The sequence below is a fragment of the Ilyonectria robusta genome, assembly GCF_021365365.1.
Source record: "Ilyonectria robusta strain PMI_751 chromosome Unknown BGZ61scaffold_17, whole genome shotgun sequence".
NCBI lineage: Eukaryota > Fungi > Ascomycota > Sordariomycetes > Hypocreales > Nectriaceae > Ilyonectria > Ilyonectria robusta.
The window spans coordinates 648,264-659,544 of NW_025764451.1; the positions used below are offsets into that span (position 1 = coordinate 648,264).

The 11,281-nt window shown below is 51.8% G+C and overlaps 4 protein-coding genes across 4 annotated transcripts; 2 read left to right on the forward strand and 2 right to left on the reverse strand.

Annotated features, from left to right (window-relative positions):
- Nucleotides 1–1,495: 1,495 nt before the first annotated feature.
- Nucleotides 1,496–3,273, forward strand: BGZ61DRAFT_520179 (uncharacterized protein; the record flags this gene model as incomplete). Its single annotated transcript, XM_046252438.1, has 3 exons — nt 1,496–1,662; nt 1,715–2,720; nt 2,771–3,273. Coding segments are annotated over exons 2-3 (1,251 nt in total), but the record flags the coding sequence as incomplete, so codon positions are not given.
- Nucleotides 3,274–4,244: 971 nt separating this feature from the next.
- Nucleotides 4,245–6,184, reverse strand: BGZ61DRAFT_66631 (major facilitator superfamily domain-containing protein). The gene is made up of 2 exons (XM_046256967.1): nt 5,423–6,184; nt 4,245–5,362 (listed from the first exon to the last, which is right to left on the reverse strand). The coding sequence occupies exons 1-2, from the start codon at nt 5,803–5,805 to the stop codon at nt 4,360–4,362; spliced, it is 1,386 nt and encodes a 461-aa protein (XP_046101184.1). The 5' UTR covers nt 5,806–6,184; the 3' UTR covers nt 4,245–4,359.
- A 212-nt stretch (nt 6,185–6,396) lies between these two features.
- On the reverse strand, nt 6,397–7,864 carry BGZ61DRAFT_496290 (kinase-like domain-containing protein; the record flags this gene model as incomplete). The annotated part of the gene is made up of 6 exons (XM_046250999.1): nt 6,397–6,580; nt 6,633–6,890; nt 6,960–7,063; nt 7,122–7,492; nt 7,555–7,651; nt 7,712–7,864. The coding sequence occupies 6 exons, from the start codon at nt 7,862–7,864 to the stop codon at nt 6,397–6,399; spliced, it is 1,167 nt and encodes a 388-aa protein (XP_046101185.1).
- Nucleotides 7,865–8,553: 689 nt separating this feature from the next.
- Nucleotides 8,554–10,354, forward strand: BGZ61DRAFT_395675 (pyridoxal phosphate-dependent transferase). The gene is made up of 3 exons (XM_046242939.1): nt 8,554–9,004; nt 9,059–9,405; nt 9,455–10,354. Exons 1-3 carry the CDS (start codon nt 8,689–8,691, stop codon nt 10,187–10,189), a joined length of 1,398 nt encoding a protein of 465 aa, XP_046101186.1. The 5' UTR covers nt 8,554–8,688; the 3' UTR covers nt 10,190–10,354.
- Nucleotides 10,355–11,281: the final 927 nt, after the last annotated feature.

The following is an 11,281-nucleotide window of genomic DNA, read 5'->3' on the forward strand; positions in this document are numbered from 1 at the left end:
TGTACTAACGCCTGATCTGCTACTTACCTTAGTTTAGCAGGCATTTCTCGTGGGGATGTGGTGAAGTTGGATGCGCTCATTTTGATTCGCAATACTACTTCCGAGACCTTGAATGGATGGAGTATCCCGAAGCCGGGATTCAACGGCCTCGGCCTAGTGGTCTTGTCCTGGTGTCTACCGAGCTTGTCTTACGCACTTGAGCACGGGTCTCCGTCGGTATGATCCAGGTGTGATGCGGCATGGAGAGCTGAGGAGCTGTTGCGATGAGGGAAGGTTTTGTTCTGAAGCCTCTCCCCAACTTCATTTTCGTGCTACCCTTTGGCAGTATGAATGTAATCATAGCTGAAACCTTTTGAGCGGCTTGACAGCTAGGCGTCGAGGTTGATACAGGTGGAGGAGGAAGAATCCTCCACGTCGACAGGTGGCTTTTCTTGCGAGGACTCTGTGTGGAAGGAGTGCCGAGAGATGGTTGAGCAATTGCGGCGTTATTAGCTGTTCTGTTAGTAAAGGTGCCCCTAGGTATTACCTACCGGATGATTGCGTTTGGACCATTAGTGAAGACTGGGTATCTTCATCAAGTTGACAGTCACTTCTGCTGGTAACGAGTCTAGGACAAGCTTATCATCGCCATCTTCGTGAGCTACGTCCAGGGCTGAACTGTTGCTGAGGTTGTTGCGGTCCTCGACTTTATCCTCACGAGAATGGCGCTGGTGTTGGGCGTTGGCGCCTGGAAGAAACCTCCGATACTTGAAATCTTTAGTTGAAGCTTGAATACTCCTGATTCAAGTTTGGTACTAAGTATCAGAGCGAATGATTACTTCGACTAAAGTACTTAGCTACATTTACCTAGGTAGGTATAAATAATTGGGGCTTAACTCAGGACATCTTCTCTTTGTCGATATACTTTGGTGAGAACTCTCTCTTCGTCCAACACGGCCGTGATCTTTGAAGTGGTAAAATCGCATAATTTCCTAGTGCAGCTAGTAAGTTCTTAATGCCGTTTTGGTATTTATAACTAGCCTGTCCACACTTGACTAATGCAAAATTACAGATTATCTAAACATCGATTCGTGTTATCAGTTGTCAGAAGGCCGATCAGAATAATAAATACACGTTACGCTAGTCCATGTTGACACTTGAACCTTATTTCTTCGTCTAGGGGTTTCTCTAGTCAAAGTGATCAAGTTTGCTTCTCTGTCAGCGCCTCAATTCGTGTAATGTCGTAAACTATCAGATCACTTTAACACCAACAATTTCTCTCATTTCCTACTCGTAGTACCTTGGTCATTTAATTTAAGCTGCAGATGTACCCTGCTTAGCTAATAAGCCTCCTCGCCAACCAGCCAGCCGCAGCCTGACACGAATTGTCCGCCACCAACGCACCCTGCAAAACAAACTTGGCTATTTGCACTTTTTAGGGCAAGGCCCTAGGAGTAAATGGTGGTCAGCATCCCAAACATTAACCCCGCTTGAGGGAATTACCATCTGTCGTGGATAATCGCGTACTCTGCCAGCTTACTTCTCCCCGTTCATTCCAAGCCTGGTGTCTTCCTCAATAACTTTTCTTTATTCAACCACAGAATACCCATCATGGGAGATTCATCTTACTGTGTTCCTGCGGTAGGAGAGCTAGATGCTGATTCCGATATTGTTGGCCGAGGGGTAAGCTGTGTACCACTTCACATCCACTAAGCTAGGACTGATATTCTTTTAGGTGCTATCCGCTTTCTTGACAACAACAATAATCACCATCATTGCTGTGATACTTGCTTATCTGACCGGCTCGCTCGACGATGATTTGCTTGGCAGTCTTGACCGAGCAGTTATTGATTGGGTGAAACGGAAAGGAGCAGCTTGGATCCCCAGACGTATCAATGGCGAGACTCCGACCATGCCAAATGCGAGTACTTCGCCTGCACTGCCAGCGTCGTCTCAAGCGTAGAAACATGCCGTATTGCAGTTTATACTCGCTATGAGTGACCAACAACTTGTAACTGGGCTGGCTATTCTCGTCTCTGGCGTCGCAAACTACAAGAGCTTGTCCACTTACGAGTTTTCTGTTATGTCGAGCCTCGCCTGGTTTTCATCCACTACACACTTGGCAACACTAGGCGTTTTCAAATCCCACCTCAAGACACATGGCATCGTCCGCCATATACGAGTTGCTGGTATGCTGTGTGTATTGGTTCTCCTAGCATTCTCGCAGGCCGTCACTATTCGATCATGGCAGGAAGAAGACAATACTGTGACAGTAGAGTGTCTGTTCCATTCTTCGGGTGTCTATGAACTGTCGCCAATTGATGTGACCGGCAAAATCTTGGCGTTGGCTGTGATATTCGGGGAGTATATTGTTCTAATTGCGGATCTGTACGTGGAATATGATTCTTCACTGAGCCCTGGCGTAGGATTGAGTCAAATCCTTATGGAAGCCAGCGCGGAATCTCAAGTCAAGAACCTTGGCAACCTTAAGATACTACTTGAGACACGGCAAGATGTATACTTTCGGTTCCTGGCGGGATTTCATTTATACCGTGGATCCTTCCTTTCTTCACTCACTGGTATTACGTTTAGCTTCGCCTACGGAATTTCACAGGTTTCCCTATACCGTTGGAATAATGCCCCACCATTGGCATCGGAAACGGAATATATGGGATTCGGTCAGATAATGGCTGTTTTTTTACTTGTGCTGCCATTCATTGCAGCGGCGGAACCCTATTATGGTACTCCCTCTTCCACTGCCTGTCTGTATACAGACCCTAATGCCTTCCAGATAAGACCAATAATAGCTGTCGGTGTCTACCTGACCAGCCATACAGCTTATATCAACAAGCAGCTATCAGTTGGTACGAAGATAGGAGCGGAATTTCCTCCCCAAGTATAGATATCATCGACATTACTAGGTTCTTTCCACAAGAGGTACGAGCCATCATACAACACCATGATTCAGAATCCAATCTACGGCAACGAAAAGAGGAGTTAGAAATGAAATATGTTGCCCTGAAGAATGTTGAAACTAGGATGAAACCTCGTTTTGGATTTGCGTGCTTTCTTGTTGGCCTTGGTATGGCTATCTTTCTAGGAATAACTACTAATCTCGGACGAACGGATTATTGGTTCAGGATTTTGACAAACGCATTCTTCTTAATGTATGTACTGTTTTGGATTTCCACTACATTCTTTTTCCTTTTAATAGCCTCGAGGTCCTATTTTTCGAGATCCAAGATGACCTTGACCCAAATAAGCCAAGGGGAGAGAAGTGGAAATCATGGCTTGGAGAGAGAGCTAGCTAATAGACAAGAAGTGGTTTAGCACTATGGCGATATAGGTATCAAGCAGAGAATACGCGAACCCCATGGTTTTGTACCATTCGAGTCTAAGAGTCCACTAAACCTTGACTAAAATGTCCATGTTTGTGTAATAGGACTGCGCATGTGAGATAACGATTACCACATCATCCACCGACTTGCAAACACCTTCACACCCTGACCTTCTCTGCGAGCTCGAACTGCTTGTGAACAACTGAGGGGCGTAAAAATCCCAAGCGCCGAATCTATCTAAATATTTTGCAAACTCGTCTCGAAGTCTTTGCTCACTGTAGATATGTAAGCGAGGCCTATGTATATTTGACACCTGATCCATCGTTCATCATATTTTTTCGGGTCTGAATCAATTACACCTTCGTATTTTACCACAAGGAATGCACTCGGCTGGATGCCGTGACGTCAGACGGGCCAATGACGCAAACTACTAACTAGCAGGAGATCCTATATCGCAACCCTACCCCAACATGGTGGGGCGACGTATCGGCATAGAACCGTGCTAGTTGAAGGAACTAGGAGTCGAGGGTCAAGGTTTCATTCGGCTACCGGGGGCTTCCCGTGATCTGGGGTTGCGTTTCCTCGATTGGAATACTAAGTTAGAGTTAACGTCAAAGAAGTTGACATACAATAAAAACAAATAAACACCAAGGGCTGTACTACGTGTGCAGCAGAGACCACTGGGATAAATTGGATATTAAATAGGCCTATTATTGTTGATACTATTGTTGGTGTTTTTTTTTACTGTTGAGCTTCTAGTCCCCCCTCTGGGTATGTGTGTACTAGGGTGCCCTAACCTCTTGATTAAATAGGCCTATGTTTTAGGTGGAGGGACTATGTCTGTGAGAAAGTTTGTGATATTACTACCGGCCAGTAGGCCAGTTGAAGCACTTTTGAGATTCAACTAATATTGCTCGGCATTTGAACAATGCTTTTAAGCAAACAACCAACCCATAACATTAAATGCAGCTACCCTTTGTGCTGCCCAAACCTTCGTACAAGTCCAACTTCCTGTTGCCCGTTCTCGAGGACCAACATGGTCTCAGTTCCTCCTCCAAAAGAAACCCAGGATTAAGGCATTGTACATCAGCTTCAAGCCACCAGCGACTATAAACGCAAGCCAGAATTTGTCCATGCCCGCGAACAAGCCAGTAGAGTACAGACCAATGCAACTACCTACTGTCTTGACAATATTAATGACGCCCATGGCCGACGTGCGCTCCTCATCCAGGACACCAGCAGAGATAAACGCCTGCCGGGGCGCATTGTCGATCTCCCTGGTGACGATGCGGAAAATAAAAATGGAGAGGGCGACGAACTTGTTCGCCGGAACCGAGACCATCAGAAGAGAGATGGAGTTGATGGTGTGGCAGAGGACCATTGTCTGGACTTGGCCGATGGCGTGCGACAGTGGCGACGAGGCGAGGTTCAGAACCGACGAGATAATTCCCGCAGTAAAGGTGGCAGATCCCAAGGCTCCCTCGGGAATGTCGTACTCCCTCTTGAAGAAGTAGGTCATCCACGATATTTGTGCCAGGCCGGAACCGACAAAGTCAAACACCATGGCGAGCGACAGCTGCCACATGAAGGTAAAGGAAGCGGGCGAGAACAAGCGCTTCCGTTGCGATGCAGCCGCGGCCTCGTCTTGTGCATCGGGTTTCACAGCTCCGTATGATGACACCGACGAACTGTCCCGAAGGAGTGGTTCGTGTTCGGCCTGTTCTTCATTGTTGCCATCGTCCTCTTGGGGTGTCTCCTTGGTGGAGACCTTCAGCTCGACGTCTGAGCTGAAGAGCAGGCTGCAGAAGAGCTTAAGGAGGCCTGTGGCTGCATATCCGAGAAAGATGAAGCGGTAAGAGTCCACTTTCTTGAACCCCGAGTTTTGAAGGACATCAAGCACCCAGCCGGTAAGCAGATTGCTTACCGCGGTGCCCAGCATGCCTAGCATCGACCACCAAGCGAAGACCTCGTTACGGGTTTCGGGGGTGCTTAGGCGGGCGACGGCGGCCTCTTCGATGGCCTTGAAAGGGTCGATTTCGTTGGCACTGCGTGTTGATATGTTAGTCTACTGTCGCAAGGTCGATTGAAAGACAACCTGAACTTACCTAGGGTTGATGACACCGGCTATACTGGCAAGGAGCAGAAGCCAAAAGTTGTCCAGGGCCGCAAACGCAACACCACTGACACACATCAAGAGAGCACTGATGATGGCAGTAAACCGGACACCCATGCGGTCGCCCACATAGGTGAGGGCAAAGCTGATGGCCAGGTCACCCACCAGCGTCATGGTCATGAAGGCGCCGACGTCAGGATCCCCGAAGCCCAGCGCGTTGAGATACAGCGCCAGGACAAACGTGGTGCCTCCATAGCCGAGCAGCCTGACCATGCGCAGCAGGATGAGCAGCTTCACGTTGCGGCTGGACTGCCAGATGACATCGGCGCCGATAAAGGAGAGACATCGAGAGAGAGGCTTTGGCAGGGGCATCATGACAGGGAATGACGCGATGGGCTGGGCAGGATCGGTGATGGCGGGATCAAGGGTAGGACTGCTAATAGTTGGCGGCGGTGTGTATAACCAGCAGTGGCGGAACGGAAACCATTTTAACTAGAAGCGTCTGCCTCGACTGCGAGAGACGACAGTTAGTTAAGACACGGCACAATGGTCCCAAGACACTCGACGCACTTGCAACGAACAAGGATGCGCGGCATGTCTTGACGAGAGGCGCCAGCGGCCAGACTAGTGGCAAAGACGAGGATGCAAAAGCAAAGTGCGGCGTCTCAGTCTCCCGTAAACTCCCTTTTTCTTGTCTCGGCAGATGGCATGCTCACCGCTCGTAGAGACGGCGGCAGCGTCCAGACCAGCCCACGACCGGACTCATCCCATCCACAACTGCCACGGCCTCGCTGGTTAATGCACTCAATTGGCTGTCCTACTCTGCGGCTACGGGCCCTGCGGAGAAAAGCACAATATTGGTTCCACAGGGAGGGGGGCAGTGTGATCGGCACATGGATGCAGCGAGCGTCCGCTAGCGCTCAGCTTGTCACAAGCCTCACAACACGAGCCTGTCTAAGCTACGGACTAAGAGGCGGCCCATCTCGTCTCCCTCTGTTCCATGGCCTGATTGGTCTCGGCCTTGCCAGAGCCTGGCCCGTCCTGCTGCCGCCATGCCCAATACTCGGAGAAGCGCTTCTCCGCGTAGCCCGCATAATCGAACTCGATCGACCCGGTGGATGCTTGGGCCTGGATCAACGCGCAGAGCCCCCTGCCGCATACGCATTAGCCGGCGGCATTCACGCCGTGCATTCGAGACTCACCAGTAGAAGCCAGGGAAGCCCCGGAACGTGTCCACGTCGGCCATGGCCTGGTCCACCTCGGCCTCGCTCGCCCGAGACGTGGCCAACCCGGCCGCGCCGTGCCGCTCCGTCGCCATGTCGTGATGCGTCTGGAGATATTCGTGGATGAAGGCGCGCCGCGTCGACGTCGTCGGCAGCCGGGCGTAGTCGCACTCGAACCCGGTCCATTCGGCAAAGTGATTCGCCAGCTCAAACGCCCGCGGGCAGTAGGTCGAGTGTCTAGACAGTTCCACCGCATTAGACCGGTCTGTCAAAAGGGCTCAGCAGCATGACAGCAGGAAGACCCACTCGTAGTCGATGAATTTGACCGATGCAACGTCATTCTGCATTCCCTCGGCGTCCTGGTCTTGGATGATGATATTGCCGCATAGTAAGTCGCCATGTCCAAATACCTAGGCGCCAGAGACTCTCAGCTTGCAATAAGCAACGTTTGTAGGGTAGAGGACGTACCAGGGAATCCTGCGGGCGGTCTCTCAACAGCTTCTCCACCAAGTACTGAAACTCGGCGTCCAATAGACCCTTCTGGGCCCGTTGCTGTGCCGTCTCGCTAGGGAGCGCGTCAAGCCATTTAGTCGCAGTCGACCAAACACTGGGCTCGAATTTCAGAGCGGCCTCGGCACTGTTCACCGGCGCAGCTGGGAGGACAGCGTGCCACCGCGCGAGTTCTCGAGCGACACCGCGCCAGATCTTGGCGTCCGCAATCGCGTCGACCGAACATGGCGTGCCGTCGAGATACTGGTATCCGTGGCCATTGGAGAAGCGGACCAAGAGGGAGGGGGCAAGCTTGTTGTCAGAGAGAATCTTGTGTAGCTTGATCTCCTCTTCGGCGTGTCAGCTTGTGTGGCAGTCGGGTTGAATGCGAGTCTCTGCAGGGAAAACGTACTATTTCGGTCGATCGTGATCTCGGTGCCTTCACCGTAGACCTTGACCAGCACCGTCTCTGAGGCCTGGCCAGTGCTTTGGCGACTAGCTTTGAACAACTACAGATCACCGCAAGTAAGTGATTGGTAGCAAGGAGCGGCTCTACGTGTGAATCTCACCGCATTGGTGGTGCCTTCGGTCAACCTCGTAACGCGAATCTCCCCCTCGCTTGACCCGGCGTCCTGGAAAAGAAACGAGGCGAGACGTCGTATCGAGTCGGTGGCCTCAGACCCGTCAAAGGCGTGTCGCACAAAGGGAATTTCCACGGTCATCTTGGCTGGCGAGGTTGGGAGAAGGGATCAGTGTAGGAGAGATGCATCGAGTTGTGAGCTTGCTTTGGGCACCTATCACCTCCCTTTTTCAACTAAGCTATTCTAGGCACTCCTTTGTCCGCATCATCACTGAGACCCCTCCTCTGGATGCCCATCCCTTGAGAGTCCGCTAATTGGCCGCAAAGCACAGCCAGCCACTCTCTGTGTGACCGCAGGTCGGAATGATGCAGTATCCACAACTCCACAGCTGTAGCGCACTCTCCCGTGCCGCCACATACAGGGGGCGGCACGGCGCGGCACCGGAGCGGAGACAGCGGGAAGAGGAATTGATCTTCGCCCTGCGTCCGGTGAGGCTCCCGCTAAGACGGGTGCTGCTGTCTTGAGATGTATGCTTGATTAGACAAATGATGAGCTCGGTTGTCTGACTTTTTGTACGATCCACAGAGGGAGAAGGGGAAGGAGAAGGAAAACTAGGAAATGTTCCACTTGGAGAGACCGCTTTGGTGACGTGATTGGAAGGCTGGGCGTCGACATCCCTGCGAGGCGGCATCATCGCAGCTGAACAGTGTCAAAACAATCTAGAGCAGGTCCGAGATGCTGAGTGAGGCGTCTGCAGCCAGACGACCCCGAACCGCCTCTCAATTAGTCCTCGAGGATCTAGGGGTTGGGATAGAACCACAATCAACTCAAGAGACTACTTAAAGGGACCTTGACGCCGTATCTCCTTCGTACCTATTCGAACATCACACACAAACACACAAACACACACACACACACAAACACAAACACATTCTCCTCTTTTACAACTCACCGACTACTTCACAATGGGTTCCAAAGGTCCTAGCAACAGCCTCCTATACAAGAACTTCGAGAAGCACCCAGCTGCTCTCATCGAGTCCGGCACAGGCATCTATCTCAACACCAACGATGGCCGGCAAATTCTGGACGCCACCAGCGGTGCTGCCGTTGCCTGCTTGGGCTATGACAACCAAGAAGTCCAAAAGGCCATGATCAGCCAGATGTCCAACATCTCGTATTGCCACCCGGGCTTCTACAAGACCAAGTCTGCTGAGGATCTTGCCGATTTTCTTGTTGAGTCGACGTACGGCCACATGTCAAAGGCTGTTCTGTGCGGGTCGGGTACGATCCTCTCAACGAAGCTCATCCTCAACAGTTGCTGACTCTAGACTCCAGGATCCGAAGCCGTAGAAGTGGCGCTGAAGTTGGCCAAGACACATTTCAGCAGTCTCGCCATCCCCGAGCCTGACCGCACGTGCTTCATTTCCCGAACTGGCGCCTGGCATGGAGCTACCCTTGGTGCTCTGACTCTCGGCGACTTCAAGGGCCGCAAGGATCCCTTTGTGTCACTGATCCCCCAGACCGCCACTCGTGTCTCCGCCTGCAGCACGTATCGTGGCTTGCGCGAGGGTGAGACAGAGGAGGATTTCGTCCGCCGCTTGGCGCAGGAGCTGGACGATGAGTTCCAGAGAGTTGGCCCCAACAAGGTCTGCGCGTTCGTGGCCGAGACTGTTGGTGGGAGTGTACGTATCGTCCGTGATCTATGGTGAGCACAAGTTGACAGTGATCTAGGCAAGTGGCTGCGCGCTGCCCGTTCGTGGATACTTCCCAGCCATGAAGGCCGTGTGCGAGAAGTACGGGGCTCTCTTGATCCTCGACGAAGTCATGTGCGGCATGGGTCGCACCGGCACTCTCCACGCCTGGGAGCAGGAAGATGTTGTCCCCGATATCCAAGTGGTCGGAAAGGGTCTTGGTGCCGGATATGGTACCATCTCTTCTGTGCTTGTAAACTCGTGGCTCGTCGATTCGTTCCAAAGGTCGGGCAAGGGCTTCGCTCACGGCCAGACATACATGTCTCATCCCCTGGCGGCCGCCGCGGGACTCAAGGTGCAGACCATTATCCAGAGGGACGGCCTGGTCGATCGAGTCCGCGAGATGGGCAACTATCTCGGAAAGAGGCTCACCGAGACCCTGTCGCAGCACCCGTACGTCGGCGACATCCGTGGCAGGGGCTTGTTCTGGACCGTCGAGTTCGTGGCCGACAAGAAGACCAAGGTGCCTTTCCCGATTAGCCTCGGGTTGAACGGCCTGTTGCACGCACGAGGTATGAGCGAGGGGTATGAGGTTGCCTTGTTCAACGCCAGCGGCACGTACGATGGGTACGCCGGAGATCACTTTTTGGTCTGCCCGCCGTACATTGTCTCCGAGGCGGACATTGATGAGATTGTCAGCAGGATTGAGAGGGTTGTCAACGACACGTTTGCGGATCTTGCGGCTTCCGCCATGTGGGAGAAGATTCGGGCCTAGAGAATGGGCTCCCAACGATCATGGATGGTAGTGCGAGGATGGATGTAAGTGGAAAATATCTGTATAGCAAGTATGTAAGAGTCGAATAATGGACGAGAAAACCCCACCTATGTTACCCTTGAAGAATGAAGGTTTGCCCCCTCGCTCGGTTAATTTCTAAAGTACATTTATTGGAATTTATTGGCCTTGGTACGATTTCTATCCACTCATTGCGGTGCAATTGTCACGAGTGGACCTGGAACAATCTGTCCCCTCGGAGTGATAGTATCCTCGTTAGCCTTCTCGCCCCTTAGCCGCCAGGAATCGCATCCTGAGCTTCCACCAGTAGGACATTTTGAAATCCTGATACACGGCTTCAAACAAACACATGTTCATGTTTATGGCCCAACATGCCTCGGGCAAACTGGTCAACGCGGCAATACCCCCGTCTCAAGTGTCATCAACATGCGGGTGTTGGTGATCCCCCTTGGCCACACAGCCCGGCCTCGCCTGTAAGTAAAACAAACGACACCAATGTAAATCCTCCGCACGTCATAGGGAGCAGTCATGCCATGGCGGCGGTTTGCTCAATTCGGGAGCCGTGCCAATCAGCGCGGCGGTATTTGAAACATCACGGCGGCACGTACTGTTAGCGGCTCGCTCGAGACGGTTGGCATGGATGTTTAAAACAACCTAGTGGACCGATAAATAAAGTTGCATTGAGATCCTTGAGAGCGGATCCGCGGAAGATTGAAACCGACACGGAGAATCTGTTGACCCTGGTCTCTCGCCACGGTCCCTAGTTTATCTTCCCTGATGCCGGATGCACTCCTTTTCATTAAGGAACTTTGCGTTTGTGGATCCCGATCAGTCGGGATACGCGGATGCTTCCCATTGTCTATCCTTGGGACTGAAAGAGGACATATATATAACATCGGCGCTGGACTCGGGACTATGTTGCTTAATTCTTCATCTGAACTTTCAGCTGCATCTTCGCTGCCTTCCTTTCTTTTCCACCGCTAGTTCGGTGTTTCTCGTTCTTTCCTTCGACCCTGGTGGTCAGCGTTCATTCATTATCATTCCATTCTTTTTTGAGATCTTCTCAGCCATTCC